The sequence below is a fragment of the Podarcis pityusensis genome (genome assembly GCF_964106645.2).
Source record: "Podarcis pityusensis genome assembly, chromosome: 12".
NCBI classification, from domain to species: domain Eukaryota; kingdom Metazoa; phylum Chordata; class Lepidosauria; order Squamata; family Lacertidae; genus Podarcis; species Podarcis pityusensis.
Window position 1 is genome coordinate 45,992,780 of NC_138037.1, and position 21,117 is coordinate 46,013,896.

Genomic DNA, 21,117 nt, shown 5'->3' on the forward strand with positions numbered 1-21,117 from the left:
CAAACCTGCAAAATACAGTCATAAGGACAGAGAAACCCTGAAAAAGAAAACTGCTTTTATTGATTCAAAGAGCTACATCAACAAAATAATTGTGGTCTCTTGTGAGATGCTTATACGGTCAATCAAATAAAATTACTCCATAAACATAGTGAAAGATAAGGCTCAGGTTTGCCCTCAGGTACAGTTCCTAGCAGTCATAAGACTGCAGCAGTTGCAGACACAATTTATGATATCCTCGGAATGACCTTTAAAGTTAGAAACTGATTAAGTGTAGGACATTCCAGGTAGTTCTTATCCAGCAGAATCACGAGGTACAGAAAACAATCCTTGTGCATTTCTCATAAGAAAATGTACGCATACTGTATTGTAAATCTACACGTGCAAAAGCTCCACACCCTTTTTTCTCTGAACTGCTTTTAGTGACTTTTTGCATACCTTTCTTAGCAATTCATTCGTATTTGTGAGATTATCAATTCCAATGGCAGAAGCATTTCAGTTAATGGCAAAAGTAAAACATTTGCTCAAGGGCTTATTATTTGCTTAATGTGTGGGATTCTACCTAGGGTTAGTAAATCAAAAGCTTTACTGGTACCAACCAAAACCACAATGTACTTGTGCAAGCTTGTGGTTTTTCAGTTAATTCTAATACAACTGTTTTACTATTCGTGCGTGGAATAGTCTTAACAGACCAGACCAGCTACTCTGGCTTTTATTGTGTAGATGTAGAAACATCTCCGAATAAAACATAGTTGAATATCACCCTATAAAGGTGCAATTTTAAAAACTGGCTACATGATTATGGTGAAACCAAATCTAAGAGTTATTATAGAAGACACTGCAAGACAAGAAACTAGGGTTAGCAAACAGTGGAAGAAGCAAGTGTCATTGGAAAGCAGGGCAGCAAGGTCAGGGTGACTCACCCAAATAATGAATATGCAGTATCGCCCAATTACATATTTGTAATACTGTAATTTAGTCTGCATGATGGCTGAAGTCTGCCTTAGAGTCTAGAGATTAGATACTGTTATATGAAAACAGAAACAGGAAAATTTCAAAGAATGGATCTTGTGAGGGGCAGAACAGCAACAAGACAATCAACTGGATAATGAGAAGGGAAAACCAAACTAAGCCTAATGGCTCTGATAAGAAACTCAAGTACAGTCAAAGCAGAAAATAATGGGTCAGAGTCCGCAGCTAACTTAAATCAGTTGCATTTACCCATGTAACAGCTTTAAATGAGATAGCAGTAGCGACATTCAAACCTTGTTAAATTAATCTTGTATTTGGATCCACTTCTTTCTCTCAGCATATTTTAAGAGCATGTGGAATGCATGACTGCATGTGTACATTTTAGACCATCCTAACCTAAGGTTTGCATCTGGCATGAAAACAAAGCACCCCAAAGCTCCCAATTGCAGCAGAACCCAACCATGCTCCATCTTACAAAATATAAATTTATAAAATGCAAAATGCAGAGTTTCATTCAGGTTGTTTATAGCATGTGTAATGCCTTTCCAAGGACTCACCTAATTGCAAGACAGCAGATGCGGCACCCGAAGAAAACTCCTAAGCACCTAGTTGCTCAGATTCCTAAAAATGTTGTGCTAGTGCCAGTAAGTTCAGAACGTTTGTTCTGTCTTCAGAGAGCTTGACTCTAAATGTATGATATTGGCTCCAAAATATGGATGCTGCTGCCTAAGTATATAAAACATTTCTCCAGCACCAATGATCCAGAATTGCAACTGTTATTTTGCTTGATTTGTGTGTGCATGAGCTGCTGCTCATAATGGGCCCTGTTGTTCACAATGCCCATCAAAATAGGTTCCAACTGGGACAACTGATCTCAGTGATCATGGGTTGGAGGAGGAGTTACGCTAAGACGAGACCATGTCATTACCGAGGAGGCAGGTTTAGTCGTTATTTGAGGACTATCCCTTACTCCGGGTCTGGTCTTGTCCGGACGGATACTGGAATCAGCAAGGGATACCCACATGACCTGAAGGTGCTGCTGTGCAATGCCAGGTCAATGATTCATAAGGCTACTGCCATCCATGACTTGATCATGGATGGAGGACTTGACCTGACATGTGTAACAGAGATTAGGTTGGATGAAGCAGATGGGCGTGTCCTTGCCGCTGCTTATCTACCAGGTTTTTCTTACACACAGCAACCCATGCCTTGGGGGGGGGGGGGTTTGCAGAGATTTTTAGGAAGTCATTAGTTTGCACCAGGCGTCCTACTGGGAAGACCTAGTTCTCTGAGTGCATGTTCTGAAGTTGGGCAATAGGGGCAGTGGACGAGTGAAACCAACCACCTGTCTCCTTGATCCTTGCCCATCCTGGCTTATAAAAGCTAGCTGGGCGATGGGCTTCACAGGGTGGTGAATGCATCTCTCCGTGAGGGAGCCTTCCCAGACCCTCTGAAAGAGGCAGTTATCAAACCGCTTCTCAAAAAACCATCTTTAGATGCTGCCAATATGGCCAACTATCACCCAGTCTCAAATCTTCCATTCTTGGGCAAGGTGACTGAGCGAGTGGGTGCTGACCAACTCCAGGCACGCCTAGAAGAAGCAAACCATTTGGATCCCTTCCAGTCGGGATTCAGGCCTCATCATGGGACTGAAACTGCCTTGGTCGCACTGGTCGATGATCTCTGGCGGGCTAGGGACAAAGGTGAGAGCTGTTTCCTAGTTCTGCTGGATCTCTCAGCGGCTTTTGATACCATCGACCATAACATTCTTCTGGACCGTCTAGAGGGGCTGGGAGCTGGGGGCACTGTTATGCAGTGGTTCCGCTCCTTCCTCCTGGGCTGTGTTCAGAAAGTGGGGGGGATGAGTGTTCAGCCCCTGGGGTCTCACTTGTGGGGTGCCTCAGGGTTCTGTCCTCTCCCCCATGCTTTCCAACATCTACATGCAGCCGCTGGGAGAGATCATCAGGGGGTTTGGGTTGGGTGTTCATCAGTATGCGGATGATACCCAGCTCTACCTCTCTTTCAAATCAGAACCAGTGAAGGCGGTAAAGTCCCTGTGTGAGTGTCTGGAGGCGGTTGGAGGATGGATGGCGGCTAACAGATTGAGGTTGAATCCTGACAAGACAGAAGTACTGTTTTTGAGGGACAGGAGGCAGGCAGGTATGGAGGACTCCCCGGTCCTGAATGGGGTAACTGTGCCCCTGAAGGAGCAGGTGTGCAGCCTGGGAGTCATTTTGGACTCACATCTGTCCATGGAGGCGCAGGTCAATTCTGTGTCCAGGGCAGCTATTTACCAGCTCCATATGGTATGCAGGCTGAGACCCTATCTGTCCACGGACTGTCTCGCCAGAGTGGTGCATGCTCTAGTTATTTCTCGCTTGGATTACTGCAATGCGCTCTATGAGGGGCTACCTTTGAAGGTGACCCGGAAACTACAACTAATCCAGAACGCGGCAGCTAGACTGGTGACTGGGAGCGGCCACCAAGACCACATAACACCAGTCTTGAAAGATCTACATTGGTTTCCAGTACGTTTCCAAGCACAATTCAAAGTGTTGGTGCTGACCTTTAAAGCCCTAAACGGCCTTGGTCCAGTATACCCGAAGGAGCATCTCCACCCCCATCATTCTGCCAGGACACTGAGGTCCAGCGCCAAGGGCCTTCTGGCAGTTCCCTCGCTGCGAGAAGCCAAGTTACAGGGAACCAGGCAGAGTGCCTTCTCGGTAGTGGCACCCTCCCTGTGGAACACCCTCCCACCAGATGTCAAAGAGAAGAACAACTACCAGACTTTTAGAAGACATCTGAAGGCAGCCCTGTTTAGGGAAGCTTTTAATGTTTAACAGATCACTGTATTTTAATATTTTGTTGGAAGCCGCCCAGAGTGGCTAGGGAAACCCAGCCAGTTGGGCAGGGTAATAATAATAATAATAATAATAATAATAATAATAATAATAATATATTATTCCAAGAGTCAAAGGATAAAGTACAACATTTTGTGATTCCTGGACTGCCAACATTTGGTGTATGAACATCGGACCTTCACTTGCAGGGGTACAAAGCACAGTGCTCAGGTTTTTATAACCTTGAATCCTTGCCTGTGAGTGAATTAACATTCCAAATTGAACAAGACAGCAAGCTGCCCTAGAGCTTTCTCTTTTGAGTTTTGTGCTGTTTTCTGTCATGCTGTATAGCATATCATGCTCAAGAACATTTACTACACTAAGGCAAGAGACCACACGACAGAGCTGCTTGAGATATCGCTTAGACAGAGACTGAAACAGCTTTCAGTAAGGCACAAAAAGGTAACTATCCGCTCCAGAGTTTAGAAGGCAGTTTCTCCTCTGAATAATCCATTTCAAAATCCTAGATAATGGCAATCATCCGGCCAATTCTCTACTTTTTAGGGCAATCATTAGTTAGTAGGACCTAGGTTCTATGTGGAAAACATCATCCAAACCAGCACAATATGATGTGCATTATGCAAACCTTCCCAGGAGCCTATGTAGTCTTCTGGGGGCTCTAACCCTTTGTGGGTCATCACTGCACGGTACAACATTAGCATGTCATCTACTAAGGATTTTGGAAAGTGGTTTGTCTGTCTGTTCATTCTCTTGTCAATTCGGACACATCTTTAGACGGCATCACCAACTAAGTACAAGGGTTCCCAAGGTGGGGACAGAAGCTTTTAAAGATACTTAGATGCTGGTCCCCAATATTTTTTGCTTTCCAAAAATTCCTGGGCAGCACTGGGCACTCCCCACTATCAGGAAATAAAATTAAATATAGGCCTGAAGAAGGAAGGAATGCCTCCAATTGAATAACTACTACATGTGTGTCACACCCGCAGTCAGGACTCCATATGGTGCAATTCTGCAGTGTGGTAGAGTGTGCAGAAAGCAGCTTCCTGCAAATCTCAGCTTTTTCTTTTTTAAAAAAAATAAAAAGTTTCTAGAACTTTAGAAAATGTTGCAAATTGTGCCAGCTAAAATCTCAGAATGAAGAAAACTGGCTGAGAAGGACTCAGTGTGCTGGGCTGCAGTGTTAGCCCCTCCTTTGATTTGCAACAGTAGAAACAATTATGTAAATCAAGAAAAACTATGCACACTTGCTCAATTTCTATTATTTATGAGGGTCATGGAGCTCAGCATTTCTGAGCACTGACTTAAAAAAAAAAAATGCACAGAGTATAACCACCATGTCATTTAAAGAAAATCAGCACAACTATACACCAGTGTCTCGAACAGAGTAGAAATGAAATGCTATTCCTGCCCTCTATTCCATCTCTTCAGTACCGAATGCATCACTAATAGTTTTAACTCCTCAGCACCAGGCTGTAGTTAAAAGGCCATTACCTCAGAAGCCAGAAATAGCACAAGGTAGGCATATCAGAAGGGTAATATGCAAATAGAAAACTCTTGAGAACTGCACAAGCTATACAGATTGTAGCTACACACAGTATAATAAGCAAGCAAAGGGGGGCATTCTCCAAATAGGGAACCTTATTACTGGTATCATTACTTGACATCTGAATCGCCACTTTAAGGGGCAGCGATCAGCTGCCTGTTCATAGAACACAGTGGCTCATGAAGCCATTGTTTTTGCTGTTGAGTGGAAGCTGGGCGACAGTCTTTCCGTATTGCTAAGTAAGGGTCATTTTCAGGGTCATTTTTTTTTGTAAGGAGCAAGGAAAATAAAGAGAAGCAGTCTGAAATCAAAGTTTCAGCACAATATACCTTGTAGCAAGTATCATGCTTCAGGCTCTGAGACTGGGGGAATATGGAGGACTAGGTAGAAACTTTCCATGATGTGTAGCTACTCAGTAACCCAGTTGTTCAAATCATCCTGAGGGTGGTGAAGATACATGAAGCACCCTCCTACTTTCTCAGATTTCTGATCAGGTATGTTAGTGCAATAATGAGGTGGTTACATGCAACAACTGACCAAGATAGTCTTGGCTTATGAGCCAGCCTGGGTGTGTGGTTGCCCACAAATCTTTCCCCATCCCAGCTCCTCCAGGATGCGCAGAGAGCTTGGGGAAGAGACAGGATTCCTCTCATTTGCAGTGTGGCACCAAAAAAAGGAAATAAAAGAGCATTATGGATTTGTGCCATTTTTTAACCTTCTCCAACCCCCAGTGCTAATGAGATTTGATAGCATTGCTTCCCTGCTTGAAGCATTCGACATTGGAAAGATGTATTATGAATCCACACATGTATTTATGGATGCCTGGCTATATGCACAAAAAGCTAAGTCGCAATCTTCCTTTGAAAAGGCTGCTTTGTCCATCTTCCCTTGCAATCAACAGCAGCAGAGGTGGATGACTTCTTTCCAGTGTGGATTTATACTTCACATGGGGCAACAATGAGGCAAAACAGATACGGCTGGTGTTCTGCATGAACTGCTAGCACCAACAGGTTTGATCTGTCCTCTAAGAATATCATACTAAACACTATTGTGGTTGTACAGTAGCTTTACAAACTTCCTTACTGTAATAGCTTTACATTTCTAATCTGTTTTAAAATCCACGTTACACAATGGCTTATTTAATATCTAACCATCTAAAAAGATCACAACAGTTCTCAAAGAGTCAAATAGGACAAGGCTCTCTCTAGGCTAAATGCCTTCAACAATGGAATAATAATTTTTAAACCCTGTAAAATAGCATGATTTACATACTGGGCAAGACAGCAAGAGACCCGAAACATTATCTTAGCATAGTTGTAAAAGGCTGCAAACATATTGAGTGTAGTGGAAAACGTGGAAATTTAATAGTTGTGGGAGAGAATGAATTGCACCGATTGAGCATGTTAGAAAACTATCAAATATAAGTAAAAACCTTTATGTACATTACAACAGAAAGTATCCCAAAATTATGCTGCAATAAGTCGTTGCAGATTTATACTTTGTAATCTTTCAAGAGATCCAAATAAAATAAAAACAAACATATAATACTTAACTAAAACACAACATTTTGTGTGGTCTGAGAACTTCAGATGTTATAAAAAGGAACCACTTGTCACATGTTCTAGGCAACAGAAATATTCCTGTATCTACTGTATACTCCTAAAGCCTACACACTTCTCCACATTGTAGTTTTAAGGAAAAGATATGGACCCAATGTCTGACCACAGAAAGTAAAAAGTACATACAATAGGACTCATTGGATCACACAAAATGCTAAACCATAGTTTGACATTATATGGATGAGACACACTGAACCCAAGCAAGCACTGGGTTCACATAGCCCCCCTTCCTTATTCCACGCAGCCACAAGAAAGACTTCTGTAGTGCTTACTTTTATTTCCAAATATTCTCGACTTGGTGTTATGTGAACAAGGAATCCCAGTTTAAAGCAATGGTTAATTCCTAAACAAACCAAATTCAAACCATGGGTGATGCAAGTTATATTGTTTGGCAATTACTATTTGTATTAAACCAGGATTCCTGGTTTCCAAATAATATTACCAAGAGATCCTTTTAAATTGAAAGTAAACTCAGTAGAAGTTGTTCTTCTGGCCACACAGGAGAAAGAGGGCAAAAGGAGAGGGGTGTATGTGAACCCAATGTTTTGCTCAGGATTTGCTCAGGATTGCTCAGTGCTAAAATATGATTTGTTAATTATATTATTTCTGTACTCTTACGAGAAGTTAAGTAAGTGTGCATCTGGATAAAAGAATCTGGGAACAAAACAGACAGAACCACCAACTCCTGGTTTACTAGCTTAAATCTGCTGTTTGTGACCCGCAAATGTATCTGCTCTTCAATGACCTGCTATATTGACTCAACTTTTTGTTTTAGCCTTGATGGTCAATTATTGCCAGGATTTCTGAAATAACCAATTTTCATTTTCAGTACTCCAGAGGAAGGAGATATTTTAGTGCCCCATTCAGACAATACCAAAAAGTCAGGAAACTAGAAAAGACTCACTTGCACGACTGAAATACCAAGATTTTATGTCCAAACAATAATTGTATCCCAACTAGTTTCCCAACTAGAATGATTATGGCTCTTGAAGAATGAAATGAAAACAAAAACATATAAGAGAGGCATCAATGAAATGGATGAAATAATTAACAGAATGGGTCAGCAGAAATGTGAGGTTTTTATCAGTGTCAAGTAAGCATTAGTAAATAGTTCTTTGTATTTGCTGGTTTAAATAATTGTATCAACTTAGTTCACAGCTGATCTTAATTCAGTTACATACTACAAGCAGTAATTAGCTTACTTTCTTACCATTGTAGGTTATCCTTGGTTTTGTCAAACACATCACAAGATGTAAATCCATTTCATCTGAAGAGACAAACTTGGAACAAACAGGGCACTTGAATCCTAAAGCAAAAAAGAAAAAAGGAGAGAAAAATATTGAGAAGTGTGACAACTTTTGTATAGCTCCATCTTTTCATTATATGTAAATCAAAATATTTCTTTGGTTTATGGAAGTGTCATTATACACAGGTATTAAAGGACAACACTGCTTTAGAGGACAGGTGCTTTGCGCTTAACACAAGTTAATGATGCAGGCATACTTTATTCTTTGCAAATTCATTTTGATACAAACTGGGAAAAGAGAGTGTGTGGAAGCAGTTCAGTTCTGGGCTAGACTAAGTTGGCTGTCAGTTCAAAATAAATTGCACTGCACTAACAGTGAGAAACACTGAGAGTCAACAAGGACATTCTCAATTCAGAGGAAATGCCATAAATATGGACAAGAGAAGAGAACTGTATACGACACTGATATTTTTTAACTCAATAGGGAGAATTAAATAAAAAATTCACCTTGTGAAATCTGGTAGTGGCCAACGACAAGAGATGGCAACCTAGCCAATATTCATTTCCAATGTGAGAGAGAATGAATCAAGATTCATGTAAAGCTGGACTATATAACTGCAGATTAACATTGCCCAAGGCAGCAACAAAACTAGGCTTTATTTTACATGGGTCAAAAACCCCGTTTGGTACCCCCCCATGCACATTTGCGCGCACACACACACACAGGTTGGGAGCATCAATGGCCCTCCTCTGGGGGCTTCACCCGGGGTAAAAAACCCAGCTAGACGCCCCATAGCTACGACTCTGCCCAAGGAACCAGTTCATCACAATGTAGTCTCTGAAAATCCTTGTTGTGACCTTACCCTACATATGTAGGAATCTCTCTATCCCTGTCACATACTAGCAACCCCATAATTAGGACTAGGAAGGATTAAATCAGTTTTGCATGAAACTAGGTCAGAGAGGCTAGACATCTGCATGACCACAACCGCACAGTGAATTGTGGTGTCTGATTTCCAGTATAGCATCTGTTGTATATTTCACTTCTGAGAATCTTCGCTTTGTTTAAGAACAATATCAGCAAGTAATAAGCTCTTCTGGCTTTATAAAATGAATATGAGACAGACAGCTCCACTTTTACATTAAAAATGCACAAATTAAAATTCATCAGAAGTCCAATAAATGCTAACTATTTTTATGAAGATGTAAATATTTCTATATGCTTAAGACTTTCTGTCCACCAGACTGTTTTGAATGTTACACAAAAGTTCAAGAAAAGTCTGACAAGCCCAATATTGGAATAGATGAAATTCACCATTGCTCCCCCTCTCCTGTTAAATCAGAAATACTAACTTGGAGATCCACAGAAAACACGTTTGCCATAGAAATAGAAAAGAAGTTAAATACTATGATCCTGCATTATTGATATGGCAATGTTACTGTAACCATGTTACAGTACTAGATATGGCAATGTTACTAGATACCATGGCAAACCCCATTATCAAACAAAATAATGGAATAAACTGTATTTAAAAAACCAACCAACCAACCAACCAACCAACAATTGTGATTTTACACTTACATCTTGTTAGCATTAAAAGGACCAGGGAATATTTTAGATGAGTACAAGCTTCTGCTGGAAGTCAGCATGTTTGCATGGTCATGGTAAGCTACAGTTTGAGATAAATCAGGCAATCAAGGCAAAACTTCCGTTTTTAGTTGCTGCATGAGGTCAAGGAAACTACAAAGTACAAACCAGGATGAGAGACAGTAAAATACTACTCCGGAATTAATTTTGTTTCAGGCAACATGCTATTGAACTCTAAACCAATCCAATTTTCATGAAGGAAAAAGAAGAAACAAGCATTTTATTTTACACAAAAAAGTGCAAGATGACAGGGCAACCTGGGGCCCTTTAGATGTTGCCGGACTACAACTCCCATCATCCCTGACCTTTGGTCCTGCTGGCTAGGGCTCATTGGGGTTTGACAACCTCTGAAGGGCCACATGTTCCCCCATCCCTGGCTGAAGGGAACATTCATGGACGTTCTTGCAATAGCTTTTTGATCTACTTGTGTTGTAGTTCAGATATGATGATACAATGCTATAAGTTCTGTATTGTGGGGCGGGGGGGATATGATGTGTGAAAAATGGCAGAGAATGACCCCTGAGTATCTCCTGAACCTAGCTCCTTGATGTTTTGAATTGACGTCTAGTTTTGTTCTAGTTTAGCTTATGAAAATAACTCCCACAATTTTGTCCAATGTAATAAAGAGGGAAGTGTCTTTTTCATTTGAAAAAACCAAGTAGGCACATAAGATACATAGGGCAGGAAGGTGTACATTGGCAAAGTCTTCTGAATGCCTAATCTGAAAACTGGTAGAATAAGGCAACATTTCCTTTAAGTGAACAGCCCCCTTGCCTAACCAACAAATCCAGAAAGCCTTCTTGTCAAAAGAGGAACATCACTTGACCAGTATACTTATTCTATACTAGTAACAGGAACAGAACCAGAATGAGAACAAAGCAATATACAAACAAAACTCAAAGTGGGAAGTAGTATTTATTACATGCTGACAACTGTAGGCTTACTGAAAATGTGCTAAACCCAGAGAGGAACTTGCTACTCCCTGGTCCTATCATCATCAACATCATCAGTTAAATTTCTATACAACCCATCATCCAAGGATCACATGGTAGCTTACAATATAAAACCACAAAAATACACATAATAATAATAAACAAAAACAATAACTTGAGCACACACAGTTTAAAAGGCCATAGATAGTCAAAGGCCTGAGAGAAGAGGAATGTTTTTGCCTGGCACCTAAAGATATATAATGAAGGCGCCAGGCGAGCCTCACTGGAGAGAGCATTCCAAAACAGGGAGCCACCACCAAAAAGGCCCATGCTCATGCTGCCACCACTCTCTCAGAGGAGGCGTACGAAGAAGGGCCTCAGGTGATGATTGCAGGGTCTGAGTCAGTTCATTTGGGGAGAGGCAGTGCATCTTGGCAGCGAACCCAAAAACAAACCTGAGTACAGATTGTGGTTAGGGAGAGAGTTCAAGCACAACCCTGGGTTTGGATAACACACTGAGCCAAACCTGCCACACCACACTGAGCTAAAGGGGCCCGGGAGGAAGAAAGTGGGCACATTCTTCCTCCTGGAGCCAGTAGTATGGCTTAGCATTACGTGTGAATATGGCCATCCTGTACCTTCAATAAAACAAAAGCCTTCTAGATAAAGTTACACAGGCGATTTAGATAATTTAGTTTTCATTTAAAAAGAGAAGGTTTAAACCCTTATAGAGAAAAGAAGAAGAAGAGGGGTATATAGAGCAGTGTATCCTGCTCACCCAAAAACCAGAAGATGGTTAAAGTGAGATCAGGCATGTGCGCGCACACACAAACAGACCCATTAGCTGCTTCAAAAACTCAGCTTCAAATTTCACCCCTTGGTTTTCAAAGGTTCATTTGGTTCAGAACACACCTGATGAGAGCAGAGTGTCACAGCTAGTTTTGAGGAATGTATTGCAGCATTTTATTTTAATTTAACAAAATCTGTATACTGCTTAACTGTGAATAAAACCTCCAAGTGGTTTATAAAGGTGGTTCTTCCTACTTACACAACTAAAAACTTGCAAGAATGGCCTGGTTTTCACAAAAACACTAAGACACTAAACCATACTGTGGCTTAGCATTATATGCAAGCCGGGCACAGCAGCTTAACTAAAGTTTGCTTATTGCCAACAAACCATTTTCTGGAGCCACCGTTTGCTGTTTTACAAGCCAAGTTAACACAGCATTCTTCCTTAACCACTGTTAATTGCTGTCAGGGAACTGCCATCGGCTCAGAGGCAAGAAATAGAAGGGCAGTTGTGTTACAGGGAGCCTCCGAAAATCTTGCGAAGCAGTTCCTCTTCCAGGGAGGAGGAAAGCCCCACCTCCGGTGGGGAAGAGGTGCAAGGACCAGAGGATGCTGGTGGGAGCCTTAACACCACTCCTGGGCAAGCCGGACAGGAGGGAAACACGCCCTTGCCATCGCCCATCCTACGCAGTAGTCTAAGTCGCAAAGAGGGAAGGAGAAGGCTGGCGGTAATGAAACTCTTATGTTGGGGGAGGTCCAAAAGATGACCACTCCCGGATTCTGCTAGCAATTGAGCCAGACATGAGCTTTGGGGCTCTTCACTGTAAATAGTTTGCACCAAAATAAAGCCTGTAAAAGACAGGTTGGAGTCCTGGCTGATTACTCTCGAGCAACCGCAACAGCCATCTGACAGTTGCCTATCCCAGCCCAAATGTTCATCAAGCCATAACGGCATCTGGCAAGAGCAGCTATAAAGCAAATGGAGGGAAAAGTCATTGTTTGACTCATGGTTAACTTGTGGTTTGTTAAACTATGGCTTGAACAAACCATGGTTTTGCATTATATAAGTGCAGGCCTTCTCAACAGATGGGCTACATCTTGTTTTCAGATCGTCCTAATAACCTCCATTCGCTCTCTTTACCCAGAAGCTTATTAAGTGGCAATACAAAAAAGAATGTAATAAGTTTAATGGCGATGATCAGGCACTCAGTAGGTTTATGATAGTATTCTTATTTCATTCTTATTTATTAAATTTATATACCACCCTTCGTCACATCTCAGGGTGGTTCACAGAATAAAATACAAGATGTTGAGTTTAACTGAGAAAGTAAAGCCATTTGTGCAATTTCAAACACAAGTAACTGCAGCCTTCATCACATAACATGCCACCAGTATTCACCAAAGTGCCACAGGGATTAAAAATCCACAATAAATCACTTCCTTCAGTCGGATGCTAAAGGAGAAAAGCATACAAACACACTATACACATGGAGATGCTTGAGACTTCAGGGATTAATTACTATTTTTATCTCTCTTTGCTTGCCAAGAATTTTCTATCAATAGCCTAGACTGGCTTCTTTTGCACTGCATATGGGGTAAAGAAAGATGAGTTAGGATGCACTGTTACTGGCTTTGCTATCCCACAGGGACAACACACTGGTTGTGAACACACTGGCTTGGGAACCCTCAGCACCCTACAAATAGTTTAAAAAGTACTTTGAAAACTGTTACTGAGAATCAAGCAGGACATCCCCTTTCACTATGAAAAGCTTGACACAAATAGCACAGCCTTCCATTTCTGCCACAGCTTCAGCTACAGTTTGCATAATTTAAGCTGCTCACAATACTGTTTGTACTGTTTCCATATATATATATATATATATATATATATATATATATATATACATACACACACACACACACACACAGAAACACACACACACTAAACTGAAGTTAATCAAAAATGGAATCAAAAGCTTCCAATCTCTTCTCCTAATAGACACCAAGATGAACTGAAGGAGGAGAGGGGATGGGGGAGCATGCAAGCCCAAAGCTCAGGGTTGCTTGTTCCCTTCACAATAAGCCAAGGTCTACCATGAAGTCCAAACACAGACTTCAGTGTCCTGATTATTCTTACTTCCAACAATTTCTTCAACTGGGTAATAGCAACTATCTGAGAAAGCACTCAAGGTAACAGACGTGTCCATCGGATACAAAGTTTTCACTGAAGTCAGCGAGGGTCTAATGTCCTCACTAGGCAAAACTTTGTAAAATCTGATTTAATTGAAATACTTACCGGTAGCTAATGGTTCCTGGAGGAACACAGCAGCAATAAAGAAAGAAAGGAAAACCTTATCAATGACAAAAAAAGTCAGAATGTAATACATACATATGTGATGGAAATTTCCGTTAGATAAATGTGAAGGTCAGGTTCTGATGCAACTTTTTGCTTCAGGCCTAGTGCAGAAATAGTGCTAGCTCCTGCAGACTTGGGTTTGTGAGTTAGAAATCATGCTCAGGAACATGCAATTCCTCCTCTTGTCCAATTCAACCATAGTTTAATCTTACACCTTCACCAATGCTAAAAATGATTAATAGCATCCAGACTCGCTTCTTAACAAAAATGTGAAACTACTGTTTAGTGGGTTTGCAAATTCTGGTTTAGAAGGGAACGTGCTGAATTTTGACTATGACTACTCATAAAATATATGAAGGCAGCTTACAACATAAAATACAAAAAATAACAATCAATGAACATATTAAAAACATCAATGAAAATTCAACAGATACTGTTGGTTAAAAAGAAAAAAATCATATTGTGAAAACCTGTCGAAAAAGGATCTGCCGCATTAGGATTGGTTCCTAATGAAGGCCAACTAAACTTCCAGGTCATGGAAAAGCCCCAGAAGATCTCCGTGACTGAGGTGGAGTACAAGAGATCAGGTGGTACTTCATGCCTAAGTTGTTCAGGGCTTTGCAAATTCACAAAGGAGCCTTGGAATTGGTTTGATAGCAAATTGGCAACCAGTGCAGTTCTCTCAGCAGTAGAGTAACATGTTGTCTGTAATTTGCTCCTGTGAGGAGCCTGGCTAATGCATTCTGTACTCGTTGCAGTCTATGGACCAGATACAAGGGAAATCCCACAAAAAGTGTGTTACAGTAATCCAGCCTCTCCTGATTCAGATGAAATGGATAAGTAGAGTTGGGTATCATCAGCATACTGCTGATACCTGGCTCCAAAGCTCCTCATGGCTGCTCCCAATGACTTCATACAGATGTTGAATAGCATTGGGGACAAAATAGTGCCCTGCGACACCTCAGAGCGCAAACATCAAGGGGCCGAAGAGCTGTATCCCAATGCTACACTTTGTTCATGATCCTTCAGCTAGCAATGGAACCAACGTAGCACCGTGAGACCAATATCCACCCCACAGAGTCAGTCCAAAAGGATACTGTTTTCAACCATGGTATCAAAGACAGTTGAGAGATTGAGCAGAAGGAGCAGGATTGCACTCCCACTGTCCTTCTCTCTATAAAGGTCATCCATCAGAGTGACCGAAGCAGATTTGATCCCAAACCCAGGCCTGAACCCAAACTGGCATGGATCCAGACAGGCAGTCTCATGCAGGTATGTCTGCAGTTGTTCTGCCACAACTCTTTCAATCCCTTCCTCAGGAAGGATGTATTTGCAACTGGGTGATAGTTGTTACAATCCACTGGTTCCAGGGTTGGCCTTTTCAATAGTTGCCAAGCTGGTGCCAAATGTATTGCTCTGCTTTCTTTTGGACATTAGCAAGGCTGGGGGGAGTCTTGTTGTCTGGGCAGCCCCAGACCTCCATACACACTGTCAAGGCTTGCGGCCCAAAGGGGTCACTTCAGTGCTGCTAATACAGCAAAAATAATGTGAGTCACACCAGTTACAAGTTATGAGTCTCTGCAGTCACAACAGCCGCTGTGATTCTCCAGAGTTTTGACTTCCCACCCCGGAGGAGTGAGCCATAGTCTCTCGAGACAGATGCCAACAACAACAACAATAGGGTAGGTTAAACAAGAACTTTAACCTTAATTTTAAAGTCGAATCAAAACACAATATTTCATAGCTGATCACATTGGTGAGACAGGTGATAATGCAATTCTTTCCCACTCCTTCTTGCCAATTATTTGTAATTCAAATCAATATTCTTTAATTACCCAAAGGTCCATGTTGGTATCTAAAATAGATATGTTATCTACTTTAATGTGAGGTATCTAAAAGCCAGTCTAACCATAAAGCCACAGCTGTCATACAAGGGGGAGAGAATAGTTCTCAAACAAAAAACAGATGGTCCATCAGCATGCTGCCTAGAAACAAGAGCAGAAACAGAGGATCAGGGCAATGCTGATGTCTCTAAAGAAAGAACCTTGAGGAAGAAAAAGGGGGCAAAAAGATGGGGTTACCTGAGAAAAAGCCATCTACACAAGGTAAGATGCACATCCATCCATTTGCACTGCACAGTCAACAAAGTGCCAACTTCCACTCTCTATCTGGTGAGTAAAGGAAGAACAGCTGTATCATGCATTACCAGGATGGCATGGAAGCTTCTTCTCCACTGTCTGGTCCCACACCAAATGGCTCCTCTTACAGATAATCAGATCTCACATTACTCGAGCCTATTAGGAAACAGCTCCCTAACTAATGAACAAATCGGCCTAACAGTGCTTTTCCGCCAGTTTCCTCCCATTCCACCCAGAAAGCAGCCCCTTTGCAGTATTTTCCTTTTCTTTTTTTGGCCCTTGCTTAAATCGAAGACATTTATAAGTTTCATGTGTTTTATTTCTTTTCAGTTACTATTGATTTTAATCATCTTTTGAATGTCTATTGATAATTTTAATGTTTCATTTTGTATTTTGTGTAAACCACTTTAAGGTTCCCTTACAACCAAGCACTACATAGATTATTTTTAAGTAAGTTGTAACAAACAACAGTAAAACTGACAGTTAAGAATCAAGCATCTCCATTGATAGCAGTTGTTTTTGTACCAAGTTTGATCGCTAAAGGGAAAGAGGAAACGGAACTGTCAGAGCCCGCAGCAAGTTTTAGCTAACACAACAAAGAAAAAACATACGCTAGTGAAAGTTGGTAAAGTACTGTATTTATTTACCAGAGAGGCTGCTCTATTTGTCTGCAGCAGCAAACAAAATATTTGTCTGATGAAATTGACCCTAATCCATGAATGCTTACACCAGGGGAAAAAATTGTTAGTTTTAAGGTACCACAAAACTCTTTCAACAGAAATAAAAGAGAACCAAGGTCACTTGAAAATGTATTTAGCATTATACCTTTATTTCTTAAGAAATGTTATCCCACTTAACTTCATTACTACATGCAGTAGAACAGTCTGGCTGCACAGGGCTGGCCTAAAACATTTGGTTGCCTGAGGCAAAGAACGAAGCTGCCCCTTCCATTCCATGGACAGAAGCTGACTGGGCTGGCAGCTGAATCTTGATTCAACACTGGCAATGGGACAGCATCCTTCAGTGCACCCAAGGGAAGCAGGCTAGCTTAGAGAGTGCATGACAAGCTCGTGGCACACATAGTTCTGATCTTTAACAGAAGCAAATAGCCAAGGAGTTCAGGTGATTGGTCCTGTATTTTTGTGCACACTGGTAATTGCCTCACTATGACTAATGGTAAGGCTGGCCCTTAGGCTAGCACGTTTCATTTTATATCAGCAAAGGTACAAAGTAGCTACAAAATGCAGCACTTGACCTCTTTACATTCACTATTTTGTTACGTGCGTTGGTGCAGAATATGTAAAGCACAACACAGGGTAAAGGAGTTTTGAATGAAGCAGGGCCAAAATGCAAATAAGGCCTACTCCATATTGTGGTTGTTGCGGAGCTAAAGGCATATGCTAAGCAGGAAAACAGCATCAGGTACCCGATGCAAATGCAATCTTCAATAACAATCGTTTGAGACTAAATTTATTGGGGGGGGGGAGGAAGCAGACAACGTGTACTATATAAGGATCAATTTATTTTCTCATACAAGTGCTTAAGGAGTGTCAACACAACTACTTTAAAAATGTTGAAGAACTGGCTCCTGGGGGAAATCAGAATTTTAATCCATTTCAGGTCAAAAGAAGAAATAGATAACATAAATTATTTTGTGGTATTTTAACCTGCTCAACTTCTCAACCATTTGTGAGTGTTTTCCTGCTTAATTTACAGTGTGTCCGTTTCTTATTTGCTTATTTAACTAATTTATGCATCTGATTTCATAACTCAAAGAAGCATGAGAAAAAAATTAACAGATAAAAGTTTAACACTGCTTTTGCAATATTATATCTGTCCTTATACAGTTTCTGCATTTTTGGAATATAGATGGCCCAAAGGATGACCTCTGATGTTTGGTAGAATTTTTTTTTTTTTACGCTGTGGTCACTGAAGATTCTATTGGACTTCTTTGTATAGCTATACCCCTGTATTGAGAGGAATTAACTCTTATTAAAGTATATATTAAAGTATGTATACATTAAACTGACTTTAGCATCAAATGCATCTGACTGGGTTTTCAAGAGGTCTATCTTACCAACACTTCATTAATAATCTGCTTTCCCCAAGCACAGAAGAATTAGCCATGAGAAAAAGTAACATCAGTAGTTATCCCAATCAGCTGAAAAGTATACTTGGAAATAACTTGGTTCAGAACCCATTAAATGCATTTTAGAATACTTTCTAGCGCTTGGAAGCTCACTACAGAGAAGCAAAGGGCAGACCTCTGAGGAAAACACCCAGAGTCTGGCTTTCACCAAAGGCCCATTTTGAACAATACATTTTGCACCTTGTTGACACACAAACTTACTGCAGCTTGTTATGAAGGACAAGCACACGTAATCCTCAGTGATAAAATCTTATGCTTGGCATCCAAGGGGTTTCAGAATCAGTCTTTAACATTACCAACTAAAAGATCTTAAACAGAAGTCAGAGGAAACCTCTGTCAGAGATCCTATACATGAAACTATTCTGTTCAAAATAGAGTGACAACTGAGATATTCCAGCTCCTACTTGCAAATGTTTTGAAGAGAAAAAGCTACAAATCACATAACTGTCCCATCCATAACAGACCCTATATGCCTGCATTTTGTTCCCTGGTACGTGGTTGCAAAAAGCAGCGAACATATTTCACTGAAACTGAAAAGAAGAAATCTGTGTTGGTGAAGCATATAGTACAGCAATTGCTCTAGGTGCAGTCACAATACGTTTTCTTGGCTTTGATTTCAGTGCCAAGTAGGCTATATGGGGGGTGGGGCAGCAGAACAAACACACACAAAACACCTTGTAAGCCAATGTAGACTCAAAGTGCAGATTTTAAAAATTCATCTCAAAATATATATTGATATATTCCCTCTGTGTGTGTGTGTGTGTGTGTGTGTGTGTGTATTCTGCATATATATTCCAGTATTTTCCTATTAAAGTGTAAGATAACCAGAAAAGTTCCATGTCACAACTTTTTAGGGGGGAGAAGGGACATTAAGTGGGGCACCTCTCCACCTCTTAAAGTATTCCACTTGATATTGTTGAATGTTCTGTCTGCCTGGTAAAGTGACCAGTTTAACTAATGTAAGCAAGTGGAACATAGAATTAGCAAGATTTTGTGCTTTCAGGAGCTAGCAATCCGACCATGAAATAACCAGAGTCCTTTGGAGTCTTTCCAATGGGAAATTATCTCTCTTCTGTCAACTGGCCCTAAGACCTCCAGGTATAGGGTGGTATATTAATTCTAACAACAACAACAACACTGCCAAAAAAACCCCACAAACCTTGCTAGTTCACCTGCTTCCAAGCAGCTAAAAGCATCTTGCAGCCACTCAGAAGCTTTGGTTTCCGAATGTTTTGGAAGTCAAACGGACTTCTGGAATGGATTCCGTTTGACTTCCAAGGTACAACTTGGTCATGAAGTCTCAAAACCACCTCTCATCACATACAATGAAACAATCAGCTTCTGGAACACACATCCCATGCCAGTCTCCATCAGTGCCTGCAGCTACAGACTTTCTGGCCAATAACTAGCATACATATTTCAATCAACCACAAGTATCTGAAATGCAGGAACAGAACACCTGCTTTATCTAGTCATTCCCTACAGTAACTATTTATAAACATAGGTGGAACCGGCACAGCAGTATTATTGGAAAAGCACCAATGCAAATACGTACTGAGGCCAGTAGTATAAAAAACTGATGCACTCCTTGCGAAAGTTAAAGACTTACAGGTTAAGGATGTGCTTTACTGACTGCTTTCCACCTTCTGTTTATGCTCTACGGATCAGTAAACCCCACTGGACTTTGAACGCATGAACTTCAGTGGTAAGAGAGAGAGAGAGAAGAGAAAGAGTGAGTCAGCACTTGTCCCTTGAGTTGTGTCAGGGTTCACTTTTTCTTCCAGTGCTGCATTTTGCATGAGAAATATTTTGTGCTGCAAAATTTTTGCCTAAAAGAAATCTTAGCCAAATGTAATTTCAGTGGTATAAACTATTTGTTACTCCCTTGTCAATACGCGGAGGCATGAGATGAAAAGGGCAGGGCACTTGTAGGATTAGAAGAGGGCTTCTGCAGGAAAAAGATTTTGAAAAACAATGCCCCTCAATCAAAAAAATGACAGGCCAGAACGTTGCATATGTGCAATTTCTCCATACCATTCGGGTATATATGTTTTAACAACAAGATGTTCCCCCCCCCGCCCCCCAGAGTACACAATAAGAAAATGTATTCAGTACAAGACCTACAAAAATGAACAAACTAATGAAGAGCAAAACTGTTAAGGGGCAGCTATATAAATGCAGTATAATAATTTTATTTTTTAAATTACGTCTGCATTTTTCCCTGTAAGGTTTTGTATAGATAAGATTGAGAGTGCTTTAAAGAGGCAGGGATTGCACAGGGACAAACCTCACCATTCTGAATCATGCCAAGTCAGCCTTCAAAAGCAGTAATTTTAATTAGGGAGGATTTTACTCATGAAGCTTGAAAAACAGAACATGAATGGAGATCATCTCCAGGTTTATAAAGTGTAGAATAAGAAATTCAGCAAGGTTACACAGCTTCCTCCATAAACAGAAGCAAACCGAGGTTAGCATTATTTACGCTTCAGCTTTATTGTAGTCTCTGTAGGTGTAAACACAAGGAACTTCCACGTACTGTAGTCAACTATTCTGCTTTGCTATTCCGCCTTATGCCAAAAAAAGTGGTGACTTTTTTTAGATTGCATCTGACCATCTGCGCCAATTGCCATGCTTTCAAATGCATTTAGGATGCTTTCTAGGGCAATCCGAATAAGCGATTCACTCCTAGCTTCCATAAGATGTAAACAGCAGTCCAGCACCATTGTTTCACGGCAGGGATTCTATGCCATCTGAAGATATAGTCCCTGTATGTCAGGCATGTCCAAAGTCCGTTTTGGAGGCCTAATCTGGCCTGCCGGTCGGTTTAATCCAGCCCCTGTTGCAGTTTTTCTCCTGGGGTAAAATCC

The 21,117-nt window shown here is 40.9% G+C and overlaps 1 protein-coding gene across 3 annotated transcripts in view; it reads right to left on the reverse strand.

Annotated features, from left to right (window-relative positions):
- The window catches only part of ZNRF2 (zinc and ring finger 2), a 63,716-nt gene that overhangs the window by 27,494 nt on the left and 15,105 nt on the right, over positions 1-21,117 (reverse strand). For all 3 annotated transcript variants that reach the window (XM_080975088.1, XM_080975087.1, XM_080975089.1), the window contains exon 2: positions 8,203-8,298. In XM_080975088.1, the coding sequence (XP_080831214.1) occupies positions 8,203-8,298 (96 nt within the window). The remainder of the gene's footprint in view (positions 1-8,202; positions 8,299-21,117) is intronic.